This window comes from Mastacembelus armatus, chromosome 13, assembly GCF_900324485.2.
Source record: "Mastacembelus armatus chromosome 13, fMasArm1.2, whole genome shotgun sequence".
Lineage (NCBI taxonomy): Eukaryota > Metazoa > Chordata > Actinopteri > Synbranchiformes > Mastacembelidae > Mastacembelus > Mastacembelus armatus.
In genome coordinates this window covers 4,724,853-4,751,626 of record NC_046645.1, presented here as the reverse complement: position 1 = coordinate 4,751,626, position 26,774 = coordinate 4,724,853, and the positions used below count along the sequence as shown (strand labels likewise).

Genomic DNA, 26,774 nt, shown 5'->3' with positions numbered 1-26,774 from the left:
AACAACCCTGGCTGTAGCACACACATCCACAGAGAGTTAACTCACTGCCCTCAGTAGCCCCCGATGGTGGCAGAGGCCACACACACACAAAGAGAGACACACAACCACACACAATTCTTTTCTTTTATTATACCTCACTCTCACAGACACAGCCTAAGTTTCCTGGCAACCAAAAGAGTTGTGTTTGTGAGTCCCGGCCCCCATCGTCCGCATGTACCACAATGTGCGTGTGTGTTACGTCTATTCACAGATTAGGCACTGGAGAGAAGATAATCTGTGTGAGGCACAATTACCCCCAATGCAGACACACAACCAGCACACACTCCATAGCTACAGCACACAGTTCACAAAAACATTAGTTATTTACTGCCACTCATAAAAGTGTTTGTGGTTTGAACAATTCAAAATTACTGATTTGAACCTGGACCCAAACAAAAACAACACACACACAACAGCAGAGCTTTATGGTGCCATTCAAATGCCTTTGAAAGGGCATCCTTTGGGTCACTCGTAGCCGCACACACAACACTACAACAAGGAAAAGTCTCTTAGGGATTTGTTAAGACTAAAACAAATAGCCTGTATGACTGCAAGCACAAATACACAGAAAAGCTTTACATCCAGCATAGATAATATCATTTCCCTTCCTCACTGCTGCTTCAGTGACCACAACCAATCACTGTGTGTGAGTTAATGGCCTGGAATAACTTGAATTAGCTGATTACAGCGGTCGTCAACGGTGACAGGATCAGAAAATTAGGTCTCAGCAATTTCAATAATAAAGCTTTAAAAATTAACACTATCACAATTGGATTACAGTGGTGCATGTATGATCCGGTACAGAGCCCAAAATAGCCCACCACAAATCCACCATGGAAAATCCACTATTATACAGGGAGAAGAATGAAGTTGCTGGAAAGAAGGGGGAAAAAAATGTTACGGATGTTAGGACTGGAAAGAAAGAGGTACAGGGGGAAAAAAGAAAGCAAGGACTCAGCGGAAATGAAACTCTTTCATACATCAATGCAAATCTGAAGAACCCAGTCTGAAAATCTTTGTCCAATACTGGAAGTCATTTTTTTGCAATGAAAAAGGGAGTGTTACTTTTCAAACACACTCTTCATAACTTGTTTCAGTGTCGTAACAAACTGTCAGGTCAACTTATTTCAAGAACATTTGGTAGGAGGAATGTAGTAGACATTGCAATACAAGACAGAGAACCATCCATTCATCATCTATAGCCGCTTATTCCTATTTTGGGTCACTGGGATCTGCTGGAGCCACGAAAACTTTTCTCTCACACTTATCCAATTTTATAAAAAAAAGAAAAAGTAAAAATCAAAGAAAATTAGAATGACTACTTGGTATGCCTTTGCCAACCAGTCAAGTCACAGTTTATATTCATGTCTGTCCAGCCTTCTCTTGGAGAATATCTTAAGAAACTTAATAAAAAATATATATATTAAGAGCATGTGAGATGACAGTGACCTTGACCTTTGATCACCAAAATACAGCAGTTCATCCTTAAATCCAAGTGGATGTTTGCAGCAAAACATGAAGAAATTCCCTCGAGGTGTTCCGGTAATTGAATTCACAGAATGGGACGCATGGACAGACGGATGGAAGACAGACAACCCAAAAACATAACATCTTATGAGCTGAACTGCTCAGCCATAATCAGCCACTAGATTCTGATGATGAGACATAAGGAGATTTTATTTTAAGAGATTACAAGAAAAATTAAAAAAAAAAAAAAAAACGAGTGATACACACAAACCCATATACTGTAAATATGTTTTTTTCATTTTTCATCATCCATTACAACAACAAGCAGTATTATTGTATATAGCAGCCTGTCTAATATTCACATACAGCTCAGAGCTACACTAAAGTGAAAAGGAAGACAGCCCAGCAAGTGAGCTACTGTTCACTTGGCTGGGTTGTGTTTATGATGCACAGGGTGAAGCAGCAGAGGACAGAGACAGCCGACAGCGAATACAGCCTCAATTTCAAATTCCCAGACATTTCTTGCAGGATCTGAACATAGACTGTACGTAGAATATGATACATTTTGATAGTGGCAGGATATTAACACGAGGCAGAAATGACCAACTGTATGTTTTTACAGCCAGAAATTACAATAAAATCCAGTGAAAGTCCAAAATGTGGGAATGTGTATCTTTTCAGTTTAACTTTTTGAAACTTTTTAAGACTTTTGCAACTTTTAAGGTCGTAAGAAATAATCAAATGTTCCCTACACTTTTTAGACCTACACAGCACTGAACATGGAGGGAAATATATAAAGGAATAAAGAAATATCGACTTAAGAATCGGATAAAAGAACAACATAAAAGAGAGTTAAAAATCCCTAGCAATTACTGTCAACCTGATTTGCTTTGAACTCAAACTACCTGATCTCCCCTCAAAGCCATAGAATTATAAATTATACAGCTCAAAATAATAAAATGTCCTTACAAATTACAAAGCCTCATATCACCTCTTCTGTAATAGAAGCGTCAGTCTGTGTCTGTCTGTGTGTGTGTGTGTGTGTGTGTGGGTGTGTGTGTCTCTTCACCGGCTGCTACACCACAGTCTTGAAGGCCTGCAGTATCATGTTGGTTTGGTGGGTGAGCCGGTTGGCGCTGACAAACACGTTTATCGCTCTAGAAACAACCGTGACAGAGACACAAGGACACGTGTCAATCATACCGCAGAGAAACCATGGCAACAATACTTGGATTGATCCAGGAAACACTTTGATCTGGCTGGAATGGAGAGTGTCAGGCTTCAGAGGATACAAGACAGCATGAATCCACAGGAAATGGGTCAAGGGAATTATTCAGCAACGGTGGATTTGAAAGAAGCGGGTCTGTGATCAAACGACAACCATTTACATGGTGGTGGCAGTGCGTATGCACAGCTGTTAAATGTGTTGGTAGCCGTGTGTGCATGAGAAAAAGAGACGGCTGAACAAGTGAGTGAGATGACAAAAAAGAGAGAAAAACAGAAAGAGAAAAGTCCTAAAACAGAGAATAAACTGGAAACAATGTCATACTTTCCATCTTTGAAGTAGGTTTTGAGAGTGTCACTGAAGCTCTTGGAGTATTTCACAAACTCTTTCTTCTGCTGTTCCAGTGCCTAACCAATAAATACAGGCAGCCTTTCAGCTCCACATATTTCACAAAAACAGTTTTTTGTGTATGCATTTTTTTCTCCTTCATGTACTGTATGTACTTACCCGTCTGTTCTGATACTGGTATTTCTTGAAGACGGTATTAACTGTGTCTAGCAGCTCCTTTATGGCACTGGCAATGTCTCTGCAGGTGACACACACAAATAAATGAATGCTGTGAGAAAAAAAAAAAAAATATATATATATATATATATATATATATTTCAGAATCTCTGTTTTTATCAGGCAGTAATGTCCTGAAACTATAGTTCTTTGATCCTGCTCGTTGTCTCCCCTTCTTCCTCTATTCTCACAAACATGCTTTCACCTTCAACTTTTTCTCCCCTCACACGCACTTAAAATCTGCCGTTTCATAACTTTAATTTTTTAGCATTCCCTTTGAATTGATTTCTAAGCCGTCCGCTGGGTAAGTAACTTAAACAGAGACTCACTAAGTGTATTGAATTCAATGAAAATAATGGCAAAGTGGGCCAAGAAAATGAAATGTCTCTCACTTTCTTTCTATAAAGGGCTTGCATTACTCATCTTGCGAGGGCATAAATCTGTTTACACAGCCACACTGTGGGGACATAAAAGCAAGTCCTCATAATGTAAATCATTGCATTTCAGGGTAAAAAACCTAAGTTAACATCAAGGTTAGGTTATAGTTTATGTTAGTTTGGGGTTATGGTGGAGTGGTAATAGTAAGTCTCCAAGGAATGAATACAAGTCAATATAATGTCCTCTGAAGTGACAGAAACATGACCGCGCGTGTGTGTGTGTCTCTCTCTAAGGGATAAGTTTTTTCATCGCTACTCCATAACGTACCAAAAAATGCCTAATGCTAATATCAGCATCTGGGTATGTCAGAGTTTTAATGATTTTATTCCTAAACCTCAGTCTTGCAATGACACTTTAGCCAGTTCCTGATGAATGCGACTGAAAGCTTAGGTGGACCATTCAGCTGAGATTATTTTGTCCACCTACTGTTGCCAAGGATATGAATTCCCATGCTCAAGACTTCTCATTTGAATTCACTTCATCTTGTGCTGCTAATTAAAAATATCTATAACAAAATATCTGATTTTTTTAAATATACGGTAGCACAGTAGTAGCTAGAAAAAAAAAGAAAAAAAAAATCAAATTCCATTAAACGCAATTTAACAAAAACGACTATGTAATTAAAATATACAATTAAAAGTCATTTGAATACATTTATTACCTCCCTGAGTCTTTCTTCCATAGTTCTGTTCATTTACAGTACGCTGCACACAAAAACAAAAATTAAGGTGTAGGAGTAAAACAAAAATCATATTCTGTTTTTCAGCTCATGGCGTGCTCAGAGCATGAAGTGTAAGGTGAATTTTTACCACCAGTTGTTTGCATAAATTTGATCGCTGGGTTGTTACAATCTGCAGAACGGCCCAGTTTGTATTTTTTCACCCCAAAACAACTGTGCTAACAGTTCAGAGGTTAGTGCTAGCTAGAAACATATACGTACTGACTGCAAGTGTGCATTCTTGTGTCGCAACTCAGACTGACCTCAAAATTGCCCTTGAACTATTGAAAGATTTTAAACTTGTGCGGATTCGTCTTCGCTATATTATGTACAATTAAACCTGGTTTGCAGGGCACACACTCAGTCACGCACTGAGCTATCTTACTTGATGGTCTGTAGGAAGCCTACTCTGTCACTGATCTCATCTGGTATGGTGCTGAGGATGTGTTTCAGAGCTCGGGCCCTCTCGTTCAGCTCCTGGAACTCTGGCTCTGGCCTGTCAATCACGAACTCTGAAAACAACAAGAGGAGGAGAAAAACACAGATTTAAAGTGCTAGGCAACCAGCATGTAAACACACAAACAACTACAGGAGGTGCTGAAATAAAGCAAGTAACAGTGGCATGTGTCAAAAACACATCTTCACTGCAAATGTAGAAGATTAACACAGGGTCAACTATATTTGTGTGTACACGTTTATTACATGAAGACATGGTCAAGGTATAACGTGGGCTGTGCCATGCAGGAGGTACATTTAAAATTCATCCAAAGTGTGTGTATATGTGTGTGTGAATTCATTACTATCATCAATCACTGCATATGGCACAAGGAATTCAATTACAGCCAAAAAAAAAAAAAAAGTGAACATTTGAGGGCCAGGAGTCGATTTCTGGAGAAACAGCTCCCCCCAGTGGAACAATGGGCCAACGTAAAATGGCATTAAAAAACAAAAACCCCAACCAAAAAGTTGGTAATTTTCCAGTTTGCTGTGTTTTTAAGCAACAGAGTGCTTGATGTGCACAAATAAGCTCTAAAGAAAAAAAAATCTTCAGGAATCAATATAGTGACACACACCTTTGGTAGCAGAAAGTTAATGTACTGTCGGTCAGTTTTATGTCCATTCCTATAACTGACCTACTGTAATTTTCATGCTGGTAGTGTCATATCGTTTTCATATGTGACATTATATTCCACCATCCATGCACCATTCACCGAGTATCCTACCTTCCACATCTTCTGCAGTCATACGAAGTAGAGATTCACTATAGTTGACTTTTAAGTTCTTCTTCTCCACTATTTTCATTACAATGTCCTGGGTCAGACCCGGGTTTTCCTTCTCTGCCTTGTAACACACAAGTTTTCACTGTAAACCTTTTGTGGCACTAAAATTTATCAGGTCTACAAATTAACATAAAGTTAACACTCTAAAAATATAAAAAACATAAAGGTATGTGCACAATTATTAGAAGTATGGCAGTTCATTCCACAAATGTAAACAAACTATGAAATAAAAGCAGTATTTTACCTTTATAAAGGCTGCTCTCAAGATTTGTGCTGCTGATAGGTTAACTTGCTCCAACTGTAAGATGCAATACACAGACAAATAAACATAAACCATAACACAAACACACACAGCTTTTATTATGGTCTCTCTTCTGTCCTGAAATGTAACATACAAACCAGGCATCCTGCAGTACATGATCTATTATTATTTTGGTCTCACTGTGTGTTACCACATACAGTATCCTCTATTGATTTTCTTTGATTTGTCACTTTTGATTTAACATTTTCACAGCACCCTTTAAAACGCCTCGATTGTTTACGCACCTGCGTATTTTATTCTTTGCGGTCTTTGAATGTGTACCATTTGTGAAGATTTTTTTGGAATATACTTACATATATATATATATATGTGTGGGTATTTTCTTTCTCCAAAAAAGCAACACCCAAAGAAACTAAGTCTATATACATAACTTATCAAAACTATGGAAAAAACATAACCTGCAAGCACACAGTAATGTAGTATAGAGATATATCATGCAGCCAAGCAGAATAACCAATCACCACATTTCTTTCTCATGCAACAAATCTTGGCCTTGTTTATTCCCTTTTTTTTCTTACTTCAAAACTGCATTAAATACCTGGTTAAAGACAGGATACATCACACTGTAGAGAGCCATAGAGACTACTGAGGTGGTGTCTGCTTCATTTCTCATGTCCTCCATGGTCATCCTTGACCAATCAATGGGCCTTTATGTGTGTGCTTGTCCACTGATGCCAGTTTCACTACATTCAATCACTCAGAGACACTGACAGAATGGGAGCAGACAAGGACCTGAAGAAGAGCAGATGAAAGATAGATGGTGTTGGATGGAAATGAAAGAGAAGAGGAATAAATAAGAGCCTAAAATGCACCAGGGCCACAATTTTTTTTGTTCTTGAATTGAAATGAGGGCACAGAAAACTTCTGTTAGAGGTCAAAGATGGAATATGTATTTGATTCCAACAATGCACCAGCAGGTGCATTCCTATTCTTTCCCCATACAAATGATAAAATCCCACAGCCTACTTTCCAAAATGCCTTTCAGTGACAGACATGATCAACGTGTAATCAGCCATACTGCTCAGGACTGTGTACTTTACTGCTCCACTGGGTGCAATAGCAACAAAACTGGCATGTGCCAGACACTTAAAAAGGAACACCCTCTACAATACTTTTGCTACAATCAATTTATCAGCATGATAAATATAGAACCTTGACTTACATACATAATGATTTTTTACCTTCACTTGTGTTATTAGGAAAGAGTCAATCCTGGTGGTTAAAATAAAAAACATCTCCATCTATATACTGCTGTTTTTTCTCACACACGTTCCTGCCTGTGGCTAACACCTTCAGAACCAGTTTCTTTTCTCAGCCATAGTTTGTTGTGTGACATATTCACAGGATCTCACACGTCATTCTCCATTCTACTCACTCAGCATTTACAAGAGGGCAAGGACACTTACTTTACATACCGAGTGTTTCTCACAATGAGTCACCACCTGCTGATATGACAATGACTTCAGGCCACCTTCTTACACCTACATCTACAGGTGTCAATTTGCCCTGTGATAACTATTATAACACAATCCAAAAGACAATAAATGAGCCAAGTGTGGCAGTGTTTCTTGATAGAAATAACCAGCAAGGATTATGATTACTGTACAATTTTAGAAACGTTAAACAAAATGAACTTTATTCAGCTGGATCCCAATAAATCTACAATCAGATGCAGTTTAAATATAATGTGTGGGCATGTACATATAAACATTTGATACCAACAAATTTCACTAAAGTAAATATTTAAATATGCCATTTTTATTTTATTGATTGCTTTTTTGACCCATGATACTTAAATTAATTTAGAGTTTAGTCCATTTTCATTAAATGGAAGTTTAATGATCTGGTTAACACCAGCAAAAAAAAAATAACCTTCCATGGGTCTGTGTTTTTTGTAAGTGTGAAAACAACAAGGTTAAGACTATTTCCTGTCTATAAATATACTCCCTAGCTATGCACAGCCAAAGACACACACAGCTCTGTTTGCACTTTTTGTTTGTTTGCAACAAACCCACATACCTGCAGTGTAATCTAAAACTGGACAGACAAAGGATTTATAGAATTTTGTTTTGTAATCAAGACCCCTAATCCTATTCGTTATGGTTTTAATAATTCAATCACATTCCCTTGTTTCAAAGAAAAAGCTGTCACAAACAATTACTAACTTGTAAAAAATGCAAACCGGACTTGATAAAATGCTCTATGAAATTTCCCATTAATACCAGCTTTAAATAGAAATATTACTAATGAAAGCAGTTAGTTACACCTCTGTGTTATTGTCAGAACAATGGTCTTTTAGACAAAGTTTGGAGTCATCTCTGTGGACCAATACAAGCCTCCCTACTCCACAGACGAGCCACAGCATCACTCTGTTAAGTTTTGCATGTCTTCTTACCATCCAGCTGATTTTAAAGCCACAGTGACCCTCCCTGCATCAACACAAATTCCACTGACCAAACCAAGGCTGTCGAGCACCACAAATTTACTGTAGTGACAATTTTGAACTAAATTATCTTGGTGTAACTTAAAAAGCACAAGGAAAAAAAACAAAATCACAGAAAAGTGTTTCTGAAAGCCTTTTTCCGCTGATGGAGAAACACCACACTTACCTGAGATAACTAGATGTCAATGAGGCGAAAAGCAATAACTGATAAGGAGGTGGACGCCGTAGCCTGCTAACAGGAGATTAGCAGCTTAGAGCAGGTGATGAGCTCTACCTCTAGCTAACTAATATCGCTTAGCTAAGTGTCCGCTGACAAAACAGTAATATACTTCGACAAAAATGAAAACTAATACAACGACAGACAGGTGTTTGCTCCGACAGACTATTCGGTCTCCTCTTGTGATGGTTGTTTCATTCAGGAAGTTTTCCGCCTGACAAAAGTGTATCTGAGAGGCGGGTGGGCGGTGTTGAAAAAGAAGCTGGTTGTAGTTCTTTCGCTAACCCTCCTCCATGTTGTGTAATCGTAATCGCCACCATAATAAACTTCAAATCCCAAACACAGGTATATGTATTTTAAACCTTACGACACTTTCGTGCGATACAGCTAAGTACAAGTAATGTTAGCTTTGTTCACCTTTAAGAACCATGACAATATAAAATGAATTGAGTTGTATATATAAAAATACAGTTTGAGCTAAAATAACAACAAAAATCTACACTACACAGAAATAACGCAAAAGTCAAGATAGTTCCCTACCAAGCCCAACCCTCCCAATGCGATGTACATAACAGCCCATCTAAAAATGCTTTAATTGCAGTTTAATTGTTTCAAGTAGGCTACATTAATACTTTCTTATTGTATTTAACCTGAAGAAATGATGCAAGGACATTTCAGCCCCGCTATAAAGCCAGAGGCCAGACAAATAGTCAGATAGTGTGTCATATTTGATTAAAGTTCAAGTTGAACAACAGTATTAAACTGTAAATATATTTATAACAACCCCAGGGACCGAAGGAAGCTTCTAAAACATGTAGGATATATGAAAAATAAAGGTATATTAGGTGTACAATTAATCTTCGCATAAGGAAAAGACGGAAACAAGACGGGGGTATCATTTCGTTTCGTTTAGCTACTCTTTGATCGCTTTTCTTGGAACCAATCAGCGTGGTTGGGGGCGGAGTCTGCGACAAATGAACAGGCAGCGAGCTGCGGCTCTGGAGGAGAGCAGCGGAGAGAGAGACCGCACATATCCATCCATCCATCCCTACATAACACCGTTTATCGGTAAGAGCCGCTTTATGCAATAACCTACAACTGATTCAGTCACACAGCCTGTACCGGTTTATCAGTGAGACCTGGTAGGAAGCTAAAACCCAGCTGCTCAGCTTTTGAAAGACCTGTCATATAACAGGTTTAATTTCTGAGTTTTTCATAGAATTATGTTCAGGAAGGTGTATGAATGTGTAGGTGTAATAGTGGAATTTAAATATGACAGGGTAAATGGAATACGATCCTATAATCAACATGTGTGGGCTTTTAATAAGAGGGCGGGTGGAGACGCACAGTGGACCCAAACATAATTCTTAAGCCTATTGATTACGTGTGTCCAGTACCCAAGGCTATTTCACGTTTTTTTTTTTTGTTTTTTTTTTTGTCCGTGCTCTGCGATTGCGTTACTTGTTTTTGAGCTTGTTGTTGTTTCTTTATTTTGTTATTTATTTTTCATTTAACCATCTTAATCATCGCATTGTGCTTCTTGTCCTTGAAATACAGGGAAAGGCGCAGTGAGTGAATGTGTATGAATTAGCGAGGTAGACTGTAGTAGCCTAGTCCTACCCTATCCCCACCCCACACACACACACGCACACACACACCACTTGTTATTCCTCCATGCAGGGCTTGGGCTTGGTGAAAATTCATAAAGTAACAGAGCCTGCACCTTGTGTGGTTATCTAAGAGAAACAAGCCAAATCTCTGAATTATGTATTTATATGTAAAATGACCTAAGATGGTGACAAATTATGGAAAAAACAAATTAAACATCCCAGTTAAAACTGTCTAGAAAGAGCAAATGCCTAAAATTCATAGCTCACACCAGCATTGGTGGCCATTACAGTTCTAAAACAAATCCCTATAATTTTTTTTCTAAGGTTGCCAAATAGCTATATATGTGGTAGGCCTATTAGTAATGTCAAAACATAGTCACTAATATTCAGTTCTGTTGTTTCTCACTCATGCTGATGATAATGACTTTTGAAGTCCTCATGCAGGCCCATTATTCTAGCACCTCCACATTCAGAAAAGCTATATCCCTTTCAGTCATAATCTAAAGCATTAATCCCACCTGCTTCTGAATCACTGGTTCATCTTTGCTGATAGCCTGCTGTTTTCTCCCCATGCCTTCCCACAGTGAGGGTGCTTGGGTGTGTGTGTGTGTGTTCTACCTTTTCCCACCGAGCGCTGCAGTAATTGCATTTCAATAATTAAATGTCTTTCAAATCTGCCTAGCAAAACAAAACAAGCAGGGACAGAACAAGAAACTGACTGGGTTTGAGAACAGTGCATGTCTGCTGTACCATTTCAAATCTATATATGCATGAGACTGTTGCTGTGTTTCTGTTAGTTAAATATTATGCTGAGAGAATAGAGGGAAATCTGCAGCTGTCTACCCTAAATTAAATATGTACATTTTCAGCAGTATGAACAAAAAAAAAAAAAAATCAAGGTTAATCCCTATCTGTCCTTAAATACATTTCTGGCTGTGGCTGCTGAATTTGAATTCACTGAAAATGTGATCATGAAAAAACACTGCTCGTCTTCCTGAAATGGAATTCATACACATGAAAACACAAGAAGGAGACTGATAGTATACATTTCTAGCATGTACTGTAATTAAAAAACACAAAGAAAGGTGGGTAAAGTATGTCTCAGCAGTTTTTTCCTCTGCATTTTTGTATTCTCTTCCCTACTCTTTTTAAATAGCCTCACAGACTGAGACACACCACCTGCACCAGCAGGTTTGTCCCCTGTACACTCTGCTGCAGCAAAAACACAGGGGATTAGTATATACCTGGCTAGACAGGAGGATGAGCAGGGACAGTGAATGAGGTCAGGACTTACATTAGGGACTTAAATCAAAAGATTTCAAACTAATAGTCTGTTTGGTAGCAAAACAGTTAACACTAATACATTTAAAAGTCTGCATCCATATTGATATTAAGTTACTCTTTAACATTCAAAAACAATAATTCTCAAACATTTTTTTCAGAGAATGTATATTAAATTTCACACTTTGTCACATCATTGTCTCAAGTTTTTACCTGTTCACTCAATAACACTTCACCCTCTGAAGCAAGCCAAAACATCACAGTTCATTTGGTGAAGGATTAAACACCCTTATTATCACCTTGCCATCTTTCAGTTGTCTCCATCTCAGCATCCTCCCCTGGCTATCACACCTTATCCCCCATCACCTACTTCGCCTGCCTTTCTTACCTCTGTTACTGACCCCACACGCACAAACACACACGCGCACACACACAAATTTCCCTCAGGAGTAGCTGATAATGACCTTTCCTGTGCTCCACTGTCTTTCTGGTCTTTAGTCCATTTGAAAAAGCTTCCAGTCTTTTCACTTTTACCACTGACCCCAAATAGGGGCCGATCCAATTACAGCTTCAGCTCCTAATCGTGCTCCCACAGCACTGTAGCTGTTACTGTATGTGTTCCTGCATGTGTGGTTGTGTTTTTCTGATATAGAGACAGAAAAGAGAAACTGTTGACTGTGTCTTGGCAAAGTGTGGGGAGCAGTCAACCATCTTTCCATGCTATGCAGGGGGTCGTTAGATATCCTTGACTCAGAGCCAAATCTGGCATCTACATGGAAGCTGCCTCTCTTCAGGTCTTTGGTGCTCTTCCTGTTGCTGCCTATCTGCTTGTCTACTTGTCTTTATTTCTGTGTTCGTTTCTTTTGCTAATTTTCTACCCACGTGTCTTCCTTGTTTTTGTTGGTTTTTGTCTCTGCTTGTCGTTTTTCCTTCTCTCTCAGTCTATTTAACTGTGTTTATACCTCTTTATCTCTCTGTGTGCGTCTCTCCCTCCGGCTGTCTCTGTTAGCAGGGATTAATAAAAAGCTGTTAACCTCTGTTTCCCCTCTGTGGAGTGTACTGTGAGCATCCTGGGACTTCAGGCAGGTTCCATAGCTTGTTATGTCATTTTCTAATAAGGGGTTGAATGAGCTATGGCGCTGAACCCAGGATAGACTGCAATAGGTAATTTTGTCTGCCACTGAAATTGATATAAAACTGCAGGGGTACAATTTAAAGGTAAAAGAGTTGTAATCAGTTATATTGAACTAATGGAAATAAGTGCAATGTAGTGTGAACGTGCACTGAAAAATACAAAATGACAAAGCAATGATAGAGCATTCCACAAATCAAAAATATACTAAAAAAACATATCTGTAGTCTGATTAGTAGTCATTAACTTCAGGTTTAAGTATGGTTAATTTAGTTTTTCTGCACAAATTACATTACTTTCATCTTTGTCTGACAGTCTACTGCATCATTTGACTTCCCCTGGCTTCAAAGAGTTACCTAACTGAACCAATCCTAACGCTGTCGGCAAGACAGTGGATGTTATGATTGAATTGTTTACAACCAGTGCCTGGTAAGGAGGATAACCACTGACAGCTGGTTACTCTTATTAACATTGACGGAGGTGGTGCAAAGGAAATAATAAGAGGAGGCTTAAAATTGCACTGCTGACAACTGATCACAGCTGTAGTTCGTCTTCCCAGACAACACTGTGACATGTCACTGGAGGAAAAGCAGAGGTGTAAATAATAACATTAATAATGGCTGAATTCAATTTACCAGCTTCAGTTTCAATATCCTGGTGATGTGCATGGCTCACTGTTACACTGCCATTGTCAGTGTTATTAACAACATATGTGCTTTTACCAGTATCACAATGAAATGTCTGCAGTGAAGAACAGTTAAGCAAAGCCTTATTAAAGGCACTAGCAACAACATTAAGCTTCACCATTGACAAACAGAAGAATTGCAATTGCCTACAGATAACTAGATTCCATACTTTACTGTTACTTTTGATCTTCAGGCTTATTTGGTGATGAATCAGGTGTTACAATTTAAGCGCTGATTTACTGTTCCATTAAAAAGTTATTCACTAATGGCATACAATAAATTACTTATTCAGGAAACTGCTTCAAAAACAGATAAAACTTGTTCTGTCAGTTGTTCAGTGCATGGTTGCTCTGGGGGGATTCTCTGCTTTTGAATATGTTGAACTAAAAATGCACAGAGGTGGATTTTTATTTTATCCACAAAATTAAGAAATATACATTTTAAAATAAATAAAAGGTAAAGACACATTTCTATAATTGTCACTTATTGATCCAGATTGTGAGACTTGAGCCACACAATTTATTCTAATGGTTTGTGTCATCTATTGAAGTTCACAGCTAAACAGCAGTTTTCTCACCTTCTGGGTGCTTTAACATTTCTTGCTCCCGTCATATGAATAGAATAGAGTAGATGAAAATGAAAACACAGTAAAAGTACAAACAAAAGGTTTGTGTTATTTTACCAAAATTTGGCTCTGTGAGATGAGATGCAATAATAGCCACATGCATTTAGCTGCTCTTGCCTGGGAGCTACAGTAGGTGCAAATAAGGGGTGTGAGCGCAAAAGACAACTTGATTGATGAATTGGAACCACTTTATTGTGCACAGCAATGGAAGTCCCCACCCGCCATAAGAGTTTAGTGCTCCTTTCTTTTGACTGCAGTGGAGTTAAAGGCTCTACTCAGCAGTGGGCTTTACTGCAGCTTCCTTGTTTAAAGTTTCTGCTCTGCCTTGGGAATGTCCACATCAGTGGGTAAACAATAGGTGACAAACAGATTTATAATCAAAATGGGAAAGAGAGAAACTCAAAGAAATGATGATGATTAATAATGTACGTTCAGTCATTTTAGTGTAATAGTATAAGTGTCCTCTTACACTTTACTCTGCCCAAGATCTGAATAACATGTAGTGGTGCCTCAAAGGAAAACTTAGAAGTCTTGAATGATAATCAAACTCCATTATCTCTGTACTGCAAAGCCCTTTCTAAGTTAGACATATTCATTTTGAAATCGTGCCAGATTAAACTGCTGTTTTTAACAGAGCGTCCACCACAGAAATTCAATGTTTTTTTTTTCGGAGCCAGAGATAATCACGGACATCATTCTCTGCAGTTTATTCCCACAGGGTTAGGCCTTGATGAAATGGGATGTTAGCATTTTCACAGAATTCATCAAATCGCCAATGAGCTTTAGCAGTTTCACTTAGTGCCTAACTGAACCAGTATGCTGTGATTTGAGGTGAAGAAGGTACTGCTGGGGGAAACAAAAGTGGAGTCGATGTACTCGATGTCTGTGTGTGTGCTTTTGTACCAGCGAACATGAGAGAGTGCATTAAGTGACAGAACTGGGGCTGGTTTGAAGAGATCCTGCAGATCCTGTGGTTATGTGGGACAGAAAATACTGAGCAGTGTGTGGAAAAAGGAGTTTATCTGCTAATATGGAAGGAACAAGTTTTCTTTTAAATATCAAATTCTTTTCTGTCAGCTTGTTAAAACAAAAAATATCCATCACCTGCAGTTGCCTTGGTAACCATGAATTGGTAGTGTATATGGAAATGTGTATTTCAAAGTGTGTGTGAGTACCTGTGAATTTGAACAATGAGTGAAGATGTCCATGTTTAACAAAATTCCCCTGGCCTATGAAGCATGCTGTCTCAAGGTGTTGGGTTTAAATGGCAGTGAGGATTAATGTACGTGCTGTGGATTTGGGTGACGTCATGTTTTAATTGTCAAAATGTCAACTGCCGATCTATTCTGAGAATTAGGATAACAGAGAGAGATTAAAGGCTGCTTTTAAAGGCCACTGAGTTTAAGTGCATGAAATTAATCAAGTTGTCAGGATTAAACTCTTGCAACTCAAACCATGAGAGATTTTCCAACATATTCAGTTCATTTAGTCATGAGAGAACATTTTATTTAGTTGTACATGTAGGTATTTGGTTTCCCTGCTTACCTACCTGGGAGGCATGCTGGGTAGAATGGAGCCAAAGCTGGGTTCATGGTTATCAATGAGTGGATCCTCTTGCAGACAGTGTGCCACAACTCCAAAGGTCAGAATGGTGTCACTGTTACAAGTAAAAGCCAGCCACCCATGGTGTTATTACCCACTCACACTTGCACACAGACACACACAGGTGCACACACAATGATGGTCCCCACTACTTTCCCTGGCTTAACTGCATGGCTGGGTCTTTCCTTACAGAAAGCAGGACTGTCTGTCTCGGAAAAGTTCAGCTCCCACAGCTCAGAAGGTCAGGAACATTATACCTCCATTTACATCTCTGCCAGCCGCCTCCTTTCCTCAGCCCTTACTGGAGCTCTCTCGTGCTCTCTGCAGTGTCTGACTCACAGCTCGACATGTGAGAGCAGGTTATCACATGTGACACACAGTATATTAAATGTGCTACATCAGCTTTGTGCCTTTGGCTGTCATTTAGTTTTGCTATTTAAATATATTTGAAGTTGCATATAATTAATGCAACAAAATCTGTTTCTAAGCCTTTAAACATCAGCTTGGTGGACCATCCTGTAATTGAGTCAAATGTACCTTAATAGATGAACAGATTAAATATCTTCCCTGATTTCAATCAAAATACTTAATTCAATATGCCCTAGTCTGATTAAGTGTATAGTTTTAATAATAAAATACAATTTTCTGATCTGTATTGTTGTTATTCTTAACAATTCTCAAAATGCATTTTTCACTTTGTGCTGCCTGTAGCCTTCAGCCATAGCTCTCCATCTGAAAGCTTCAAATTTTTTTAAGGACAACTTATAAATATAGAATAATATTAATGTTTCTGAAAGGCTACATAATTTCTTAAACAAACTGCAGATGGTAGGTTTTAAGTGCTGTGGATTTGTTTGGGAGTATTTTTGGACACAGTTTAATACATATTTGGTGCTTTATGGCTTTTAGCTATATAGGCACTACATGCCTGAAAGAGTACTTTTTAAATTATATTTGGGTACAAAGTGCAATGCAAAAATCTGCACATGGAAATCAATTTCCATTCTCTGACTCAAGCAGATGCAAATCCAGCAGGCAGTTTGACCAGTGCCATGCTTGTCAAATGCAGTTTGCTAGAATACTTACAGATGGAAAACAAGATTAGATCTTCACTGTCAGTTTAGAGCGATGTAAAGTGGGAGTGACGTGTGGTGATGTGTGTTTTGCAAGAAAAAAACGACTCGCACTTAAAAGGTTACAATACAGCTGCAGTTCATTGGAAAATGCACACAGACAGGACATGCTGTGCCTTTTTAATATGCTGGTACTGATTTATTGTTAATCATGGCAGTAATGTATAATTTTTATGATGAAGAAATCTTCAGTTTATCTCTGAAGACTGTTTGACATCCATGCTGTGTTTTGACACCCAGCCCCAAGCCCATATGCTTCTACAAAAGATGTAAATTTGTAATTCATGCTAAATAATTTCCTCATAATGCTATGAATGTTATACTAACAAACCTGAATCAAACAGCTTAAGCAGTCTTTTTGTTTAAGACTCTTTAAAAACACAGATGGCCACTGGTGCTCTATTACAAGACTGTTGTTCATTTACTTTATGTTTCTGCCTTTGGATACAAGGACAGTAATTGTTACTCAGATTAATTCATTTTTAGTTAAAGTTATTTCATGGGATTTGTTGACAATAAGACAAATAGAGCAGATGTGAAATCTATGCATCCCCTAGGTTGGACTTGTTTAGTTTGGGAAAGGAAATTACTAAATAGATGCCAGAGCACTGCAGAGAAAACAGCAGTACACAACAGGATGGGACACTTATTTTCTGGCGGCTGCCCGTTGTTAATATTGTTGACTCTCAGGTACATTGTCATCACAGTCACCTGCCTTCCCACACGTACAGTAACAGCCAGCAGATTCCAGCACTGCATGGGACTGCTAATTGAATCCTGTATACAAACTGTATAATGACTACAGCACAACAGAAAGACAAACAAAACAAATGTGTATGACTCCTACTTTCTCTGTCCTCCATCTCTTCCTCTATGCTATTTATCATCAATTTCATCACCTGACAACAACAGCTAAATAGAGGTGGTGGAGTGTGTGTATTTTCTGTGTCATTTTAAAATATATAAAGGGCGGGTTAAAGACACAGAAAGGGAGCAAGGTAGGGCGATGTAAGGGAGGAGGAGATTGGTGAAGATAGATAACATATGGACAAGAGAGATGGATGAAAAAGAAGGCAAGAGGGGTGATGGCATGGAAAGATGAGGGGAAGGGTGGATCAGTCATTCTAATCAGTCATTCTGTACAAGCAGAAACTCACCGAGTGGCATATAAAGGCTGGCTTGCTCGCTCTCATTCACTCACACACACACAGAAACAGATTTTAAGGAAGGCTGATAAAAATGGCTATGAAATATGTATGAGCTCATTTACCAGATGTGCTCTGAACAGTAGTCCTGACTCCAGTCAGTAGTACAGCTGTACAGTAGTTACTGCATACTCTTGTTTATATACAGTAATCTTGCTCACTCTGACTTTCTATCTCTATTTCAATCCTTTTCTGTCTCTCCAAAGACTTTTTACTTTTCCATATAAATTCACTTGAAGCTGTCAACTTTCCTTTATTTAATCTCTCTCCTTTTACACCACTCTTTCATTTTACAGCAATTTCCCAGTGGTCTTATGAAATAATCCTCTTTGCATCTATATGTTCACTTATGTGAAAAACATTGTTACTGACAATATTTTGTTTATTAACACATTCCCTTTTTTGGCACAACTATTGGCTGACAGATGTTTTGTGTCTCTCTGGCCCTCTGCTTTTTTTTTTTCCATCATCCATCATCTACTTTATCTCTTTGCCCTCTTTAAAATCCACTCAAATCCTCCTATCTCACTACTTTTGGCTCCCGTCTCTCCCAAAATCATTTTCTCTCTTTGATCTGTTCTTCACTCCATCCTGAGCTGTTTTCCTTCATTCTTTGACTTGCTGACTACCCATCCCCCTTTCACCTGTACCATAATCCTGTCTCTTTTGCTCCAAACATTTTTTTCTCCCTTATTCACCTTTCATACATTCCTCTCTTTCCCCTCCACCATCACATTTCTTTTCATTCAACTCTTTCCACTCCATACAGTGATCTGTAGGCCGTGCTGCGATGCTGATCCTGGACGTTTTGTCCCCGCTCCTCCTCCTCTCCATCCTGTTGCCCGGCTACGGTTGCCGGGCGGCGGACATTCCGGAGGACACTACATCAGACTTCTCGGTCAGACTGTACCACCAGCTGCAAGCAGCAGGGGACCAGGACAATATAATTTTTTCCCCACTGAGCATTGCTGTAGCGCTGGGCATGGTGGAGCTGGGAGCCCAAGGGGCTTCTCTGGAGGAGATACGACAGGCTGTAGGATTCAGCCACCTGCTGCCAGGTGAGAGGTGCATTCATTAACACCGATTCACCAGCATCAGGGTCATTAGTGCATGAAGGAAGTGGATTGGATCCAAATTATGAAAGTCTTCACTAAAGGAAATGCAAAAGTATTTTTCCTCCCATTTTCAAAGTTCAATTTACTGATCACAAGTAACATTTGTATATGTCTCTCCTGGATCTATAGGAAACATATGCATTCTTGACATGCATGCTGTATGTGCAAGCGGTCAAAATCCACATATTTGTATTTTAAAAGGGATAGCACTTGTATTTTATATACATACAATTGTTCTATTGCTGTACTGTTTAACAAAAAAATATGGATTTTAAATATGGTATAAGATTTAAAACCATACACGTACCCACTGTATGAATGTGTATTTCCCTGTTCCCCAGGCGTGGAGTTCTCTCTGCTCCAGAATCTGACAGCAGCTCTGTCGAACGATGACACCCACTATGTGATCCGATTCGCCAACAGCCTCTTTCTGCAGGAAGGCATCACCTTTAACCCAGAGTTCCTGCATCTGATGAGGAAGTACTTCCGAGCTGACGTGGAAACGGTAGACTTCAGTGAATCAGCGGCTGCAGCCGAGCAGATCAACAGCTGGGTGGAAAATCATACAGATAGTGAGTCACAGAGGGCAAGGGAAAGGAAAAGAGCGCAATGATATATAAAATAAAAACATAATTCCATTTACAGGCTTCGCATATTGTAAAGTGACATGCAGCATTGTCAAATAAGTAATTGTTTGTTTGATCACATCATGTTGTACAAAAACAAAATGTACTGAATACATTTCCAAGCTTCAGTTGCACAAATCTCTGTCCTCCTCTTTGTGTAAGACATCAAAAGCTGCATCACAGCAGGGATCGTCTTCAGGCTTATGAAGATTAAAGTCGATTCTAATACGCTGTACAAATCATTCCCTCCAGGTAAGATTCGTGAGCTGCTATCAGCCGAGGACTTCAACAGCGTGACCCGCCTGACCCTGGTGAATGCTGTTTACTTCAGAGGCTCCTGGAAAAACCAGTTCAGACCAGAGAACACCAGAACCTTCTCCTTCAGCAAAGACGATGGCTCTGAAGTCCAGACGCTGATGATGTACCAACAGGGAGATTTCTACTACGGTAGGGTTCAGCTGCCAGTGTGTGGAAGAACTGTACTTTTTCAGAAGCCCTTGAATTTCAGCTCTGAGGTTATTTAAAATCTTCATCTTATCTAAAATATTAATATTTGGAGTGTTATTCCTAGGACAGGCTCCTCTTTCCTGCTGAGTGAGATCTGCTTCTAAAATTCTTCTCACTTGCACAAACTCCTCTGGTCTGTCTGTTTGATTTAATAGTATATTTAAAAGGTCATTTTGTTAATGTCATAAAATATCAGCACTACTATACACCTACAGTCATGTAGGACTATATTAGGTTTTTCAAAATCTGTTCTGACAGTGGCTCTGACACAGTTGTAGCTCTTCTGATTTTGTTTTTCCCCTTCACAAACCTATGTGTTTCTCCTCATCTTTAGGGTTCTGTAGACGTTTTATTAATAGCTGCCTCTGGAATGTCAGTTTATTAGTGATTATACAGATTTTCATTCAGAGTAATTTTAAAGTAGTAAAGTGTTTGCAGAATTCCAAATATCTCTGAAAAGACCTTCTGTTTCTCTCCAATGTAATACTCACAAAGGGCATGTGCACTGCTGCATTCATTTTTATTTCACTGGAAAAATAAAATAAATTATTATAATATATATAATAATTAACCTCCCAATTATTTCCTGTTTGATTTACAACATGTAAAAATAAAAGCAGGAGGTTTTCACATTATTTGTGGTAACCAGATTTTTTTTTTATGATTATTTATTTATTTAAATTGTTAATTTTCTGTTGATCAATTACTTTATAATGTGGTTTGACACCAATGATATAAGTGCTTTGCTTTTTGAGTGTAGCTCTGGTAAATGTGATAGGTTATTGTTACTTAGATAAATCCACTTAGGCACTACTGTTTGGGTTTATTATCTGAAATGGTGCTGACATTTTAAGGCTATTATATCAAAATCATAACATGGCTAGTCGAGTTGGCTTGACTGTGTGTGTCAGATACTGGTGGATCTGGTGTTTTGCCAGCACCATGAAGTGCGAGACTGTTAGTGCAGAGTCCTGCAGGTTGGCTGTTACATCTGAATGAGGCCAGTATTTCGCATCTAGTCATTTTTTTTGTCTGACGTACTGCCAAAGATGGTTACATCAGATTCTTGCTGCTCTGCTGCTAAAATTGATGCGTATGAGTCTATTTTAGTGCAGGCTGTTTGTGTTTAGTGAGACTGCACACTTGCATACACCTACATTCACAGGATGCACACATGCTCGTCCTCACACACTTAGGATCAAGGGAATCTGTATATGTGTGAGCTGGTGTGTGTGTGTCTGTGATGAGCATTGTGTGTGCATGTGTGGAAGTGTGTGTTTCAATGCTGCAGAAGAGGGACAGGTCCTTGGGGAGAAGGCTGTGTTTGCATTCTCTTTTTGAAGCACAGTCATATTGGTTAAATAAAACGTTATGGGAAGCCACACCCCATCCTCTGCTGCAATGTTGCCTCACTCTGCATCAGCAGCTGCTACACTGAATGCTTAGTTAATGAAGGATGATCAGGCTTTTTATCATAATTTTCTCTTTTAAGCAGCTTCAAAAGAAAAAGCATGTGCAAAGAGTGAGATCAAATCTCAGTGTTAATTGCTCTATCATCTCCATCTCATTCTGCAAAAACCTAAGTGGGATAATCATATATTTAGGCTCAAAATCTAGTTGGACTTGTCTTGAGTACAAAAGGATTATCTCATTCAGACTTAGAAATACAGTCTCATTTAATTGAAGTAAATGCTACCTGCCTTGTCTTGATTAAAATTTTTATCTGAAGGTTTTGTTTAATTAGATACAAGGGAGAAGTCTGTTAAAGATCCACCTCAAGGCTCTAGAGGTGGTTCTTCTTAACCTCTATAGTGTATCAGTAAGAAGATATGAGTGCTTACTGATGCTGCATTTGTCTCTGAATGTGTGCGGGCAAGGGTATTTGCATGTGTGTATGCAAAAAAAAAAAAAAAAAATTTAAATTAAAAATATTACACTGACAGACATTCACAAATACACCACCGCTTCCTGCTCAAAACACCACTGTCTCAGTACTAGTATGCATGTAATGCATTTCTCTTGAGTGTTACCCTTTAAAGTGGAGCTTTTAATTAGTGCATCAGGGAAATTACCCCTCACACCATAATCAATACTGTCGATCAGTGCACTTCAACATGCTTACAACTGCATGTTTCTCCTCTGGGATGTTTGCAAACCCTTTACAGGTTCACAGGTTATGTGTACTAAATGCATAAATGTATGAAAATTTGCACATCTGTAACTGTGTTATGTCTCCTCACCAGGTGAGTTCAGCGATGGCTCCCAGGAAGCTGGTGGTGTGTATCAAGTATTGGAGATGCCATACGAGGGAGACGACATGTCCATGATGATCATTCTGCCTCGGCAGGAGGTACCGCTGGCTTCCCTAGAGCCCATCATCAAAGCCCCCGTCCTGGAGGAGTGGGCTAACAATGTTAAACGGCAGAAGGTGGAAGTCTACCTCCCTAGGTGAGAGATAGCACAAACAAATACATACATGTATACACATTTAAGCTCGTGTAGAAAAAACGTCACACAAACCTTATAGGAGCAGTGGGCTGTTGCTATTCAGTTCCACATGCTTATATGCTGCTGTACAGCATCTACACTTTGTCACAACATTGTGCTTAAGAAGTTGGTTTGTGTACCCAATTTACATTCAGCTTGCCTTTTATGGTAAATACTGTGGAGAATGCCCCTACAGTAATTCCTGTTTTCAGTTTAGAAGGTAAAAACAGCCATGACAACAGCAATGATTTTTTTTCCCCGTGTCATTAAATATAAGAGCCTTTATTTGATGAAAATAGCTGTTACATGGTCAACTTCCTTTAAAAGCATAAGGTCGGCCTATAGAACGCACACAGATGTATAAAGCCGTACACATGCATGCAACATGAACATAAACACACCTACATGACGGTAAACATGTGACTACTGACTGTTTTAAACTATTACTCCCCTGTCCAGGTTCAAGGTGGAGCAAAAGATCGACCTGAGGCGCACTCTGCAAGACCTGGGAATAAAAAACATCTTTACTAATGATGCTGATCTCTCCACCATGACAGGTGACAGACACATGCTGACAAATACTGAAAAATGTGACAAACACCGATGGATTATTATATAAAGCACATAGGTATGATCACAAAAGGTCTAGAGAAATGAACTTCTACAAGAGTCCAGCGTTGATTATATATATTTCTGCTTCTTGGCTGCAGTGAAGTTCCCTCCAGTACTTTCTAAGGTAACCAAGGTAACTGGCATCGAGTGGGCAGGTCAGAGCTGTCACGTCATCCAGTAAAAATATATCCAGAAAACCAGACAGGTAGAAAGAATAGTAGAAAGAAAGAGAAATGGAGAGACATAAAATCTTGGGATAATGTGCATCTAAGCAAAAAGGAAGGATCCCACTGAAAAACAAGTAAGTTCCACATACATTAAAACTGACTAAATAAAATCAACATACTGTATAATTCACTATTTAAGCAACTTAAGATTCCCTAGTCATATGGAAAACAACTGAATGCAGGTGATTTTTAATGTTGATTTGACCAATAAGTGGGTATGCTCAGCATACACACAGACTGCTGTAATTCACAAATTATAGATACACATTGTCTTTACATGTCAGAGTGGCAGAAATGCATTACAAAGACAAATGATGATCTCTGGACTTTTGTGTGTGTATTTTTTAGATGATCAGGACCTGTACATTGGGAAGGCAGTACAGAAAGCCTACCTTGAGGTGACTGAGGAGGGCGCTGAGGGAGCCGTTGGATCAGGTAGACTGAATCGTTCTTATTACTACATATGTAAAATTATCTTTGTGTAAGTGGGCCTTACTACACCGTTTACAAAACACTGCCACCTCCCTCTGTGAATAAATAATGATGATAAACTGTTCCCTCTCAGGAATGATCGCCCTGACAAGGACTCTGGTGCTGTACCCCCAGGTCATGGCCGATCACCCTTTCTTCTTTGTCATCAGAAACAGGAGGACAGGTATGTGTGCTCTGTGCATGTCCTATTTCAAAGGTTGTGTGCGTATGCAGCAGCTTAAAATGCAAGCATCAGGCATCTGTTATGTACATACAGTATGTCTTTATGTTTGTGTGTCATTAATACCTGTCTTTAACACCATCTATGTCTATGTCTTTGGGTGCTTCAACCTCACTTTTTATCTCTCTCTTCTCCTTCTAGGGTCCATTCTCTTCATGGGCAGGGTCATGACCCCTGAAGTCATCGAGCGCAACGACCATGACTTTGACTCCATGTAACCGTGGAGTGTGAGGTCACTTAGTCTCTGCCAATCAGATCCTGACGTCATAAATGCTACCTATCCTCTATTGCCATCTAACGCTGTGTTTTATACTCTTTATGAAAAAATTATATAAACTGGTGGATATTATACAATCTATTATATACTGAAATATGACATGCAACATATAACGTGAGCGTGTTTTGATACTGGAAGCTTTAAACTCTTCGATACAGACATGCAGAACGAGGAAATTATAAATATTCTCAAGTAAAGGACAGTTTGTATATGAGCAAGAAGAACACATGATATGTAATATATGCACAACCCCTTTAAGTTCAGCAGCTTCGTACTCACTTGCACCCACACACGCAATGCACAAAATTAGTTTTCTCTCTACTTCTTAAAAATGTGCTCTTACTCCAGATGTAGCACAGTATGTGCACACTGCAAGATTTACAAATGAATTAAATCCCTGTACATTGGCCATTGTGTTATATATACATATATACACTCAGTATTTATTGCACACTAAACACGTAAAAAACGTTTTGTCCTCCTATAATGAACCTTAGTAATATATCTGTTCCAGGCAGTATTGTAGTAATTTTTAACACTGTAGGCACACAGCTACACTGCTGATGAACTAATATGCCTTATCACATTTGGGTGGTTGATTAAGCCCCAGCTGGGCATCTCACAGGTGAGCAAAGGGGACTGCGTAACTAAGGCGGGTTGCTATAGCGACAGACGGGAGCATGCAGGCGCACTGAAAAAGATCTGCTGCACTGTTTTGGATGTATATACAGGGAGAAACAGTAACACCAGCTGTATTCAGTCTTTTACTCAATAAAAACATGAATGTGTTCCCATTACAAATATGTATTCTCTGTGTAGAGGTTGTTTTAACCCGACTAAAGGCATTTATAAATGTAAGCTTTTATAGACAATCAACATAATTTAGCAAGTCATTATTCTGAATAACAGCAGCAAGATTGGAAAACATGCATTAATGCTTCAAGAGTTTATGAAACAGAAAAAGTCTATTATGTATTCAGTGGCTGCATATTAAAAAGACTTTTCAGCCAGAAGTTGGCTCTTCAACCATAGCTGACTTTCCCAGGGCAGACAGTGTCCTGCCAAGGCATCTTGGACTATTTTCAGGCCGGTGGCATCACCTGGCTACAACGCACACGCACACGCACACACACACACACACGCACACACACACACACACACACACACACACACACACACACACACGCACCCACACACACGGAAAAGAATCGTATCACTACACCAGGCTGGGATATTGTCACCAAAGACGAATGAGACCTGCATGTTGATTCTGATAAAAGCAAGACCATAAGAAAATAAGAGAGTGTACATCCATGATGTGTGAATGTATCAATATTTATTGCAACTCATTCTATAAAAGACATACTCTGGCCTGGTGCATCCTTTAGTTAAATAACAGCACCATGAACCACAGATATGCAGTAGCTCCTTCTTTTAGGTATAATGTGGTAGCAATAGCAAACAGTAGACTATAAAGTAGGAATAACATTAGGTTATAAACTGTTTATTATAAGGGGAAGATTTGGTAAATTTGTATTTTACAACTATGTTACAACTTACATAATATACATGACATAGTATAATAAGCATAATAGCTGCTTGGGCTATTACTTACAATCAAGAGGTCATATTGTTCTATATAGCTTTAAAATTACTCAACAGTGGAATACTAGAAGTTCACAAAACTGTAACTTAAACACTGCCAGAGTAAATGTGCTTAGTTCCTTTCCACATCCAGTTTTATATCCAGTTGTTAATTTGGTGTGAAACACCAAAACTAAATTGAACATTTATATCACAGTTAACACATCTATTGCTCACACTGTGATAATGATATATTCTCCCCCAGATGTTTGTGCAATTAAATGCACATTTGTGCAACATGATAAACATGAAGGACAAATAAAGATGTTATGATGAGACATCTGCCATCCTTCTGTTCAGTTTTAGAGACATCTATGTCATGATTGTCACACAAGATGAAAAACTGCACACATGAAATCATTAAAATAAAACTAGCAAAAGCTGGTATGTACTATATTTCACTATTGCAAATAATGACTTCTTCCAATAACTAGCAAAGGCAATACATCTGCTGTGCACAAGTTACTGCTCTGTACAAAGTCAGAGGAAATCGATACCAAATCCCCTAAAGCTGCAAAGGTTTTGATTTACCTCTATGAAATATCTAATAGCTTTTTCATTTCCTCTGTGTTCAGTGTGT

General features: G+C 38.8%; 2 protein-coding genes across 2 annotated transcripts; one reads left to right on the top strand and one right to left on the bottom strand.

Annotated features, from left to right (window-relative positions):
- Nucleotides 1–1,804: 1,804 nt before the first annotated feature.
- On the bottom strand, nt 1,805–8,941 carry pdcd10a (programmed cell death 10a). The gene is made up of 8 exons (XM_026299062.1): nt 8,663–8,941; nt 6,592–6,785; nt 5,976–6,029; nt 5,675–5,792; nt 4,837–4,963; nt 3,239–3,317; nt 3,056–3,138; nt 1,805–2,663 (listed from the first exon to the last, which is right to left on the bottom strand). Exons 2-8 carry the CDS (start codon nt 6,679–6,681, stop codon nt 2,582–2,584), a joined length of 633 nt encoding a protein of 210 aa, XP_026154847.1. The 5' UTR covers nt 6,682–6,785; nt 8,663–8,941; the 3' UTR covers nt 1,805–2,581.
- A 748-nt stretch (nt 8,942–9,689) lies between these two features.
- serpini1 (serpin peptidase inhibitor, clade I (neuroserpin), member 1) lies at nt 9,690–25,249 on the top strand. Its single transcript, XM_026297053.1, has 9 exons — nt 9,690–9,781; nt 18,757–19,045; nt 19,444–19,674; nt 19,981–20,175; nt 22,479–22,683; nt 23,182–23,279; nt 23,910–23,996; nt 24,127–24,216; nt 24,415–25,249. The coding sequence occupies exons 2-9, from the start codon at nt 18,778–18,780 to the stop codon at nt 24,489–24,491; spliced, it is 1,251 nt and encodes a 416-aa protein (XP_026152838.1). The 5' UTR covers nt 9,690–9,781; nt 18,757–18,777; the 3' UTR covers nt 24,492–25,249.
- The last annotated feature ends 1,525 nt before the right edge of the window (nt 25,250–26,774 follow it).

What these genes read in the sequence shown, in the direction of transcription:
- pdcd10a (XM_026299062.1), bottom strand. Translation starts at nt 6,681, where the DNA reads ATGACCATGGAGGACATGAGAAATGAAGCAGACACCACCTCAGTAGTC. An exon ending in TGTATCCTGTCTTTAACCAG is followed by an intron (nt 6,030 to 6,591) that starts GTATTTAATGCA and finishes TGCATCTTACAG; the next exon opens with TTGGAGCAAGTTAACCTATC. An exon ending in TGAGAGCAGCCTTTATAAAG is followed by an intron (nt 5,793 to 5,975) that starts GTAAAATACTGC and finishes GTGTGTTACAAG; the next exon opens with GCAGAGAAGGAAAACCCGGG.
- serpini1 (XM_026297053.1), top strand. Translation starts at nt 18,778, where the DNA reads ATGCTGATCCTGGACGTTTTGTCCCCGCTCCTCCTCCTCTCCATCCTG. An exon ending in GTGGAAGTCTACCTCCCTAG is followed by an intron (nt 22,684 to 23,181) that starts GTGAGAGATAGC and finishes TCCCCTGTCCAG; the next exon opens with GTTCAAGGTGGAGCAAAAGA. An exon ending in CATCAGAAACAGGAGGACAG is followed by an intron (nt 24,217 to 24,414) that starts GTATGTGTGCTC and finishes TTCTCCTTCTAG; the next exon opens with GGTCCATTCTCTTCATGGGC.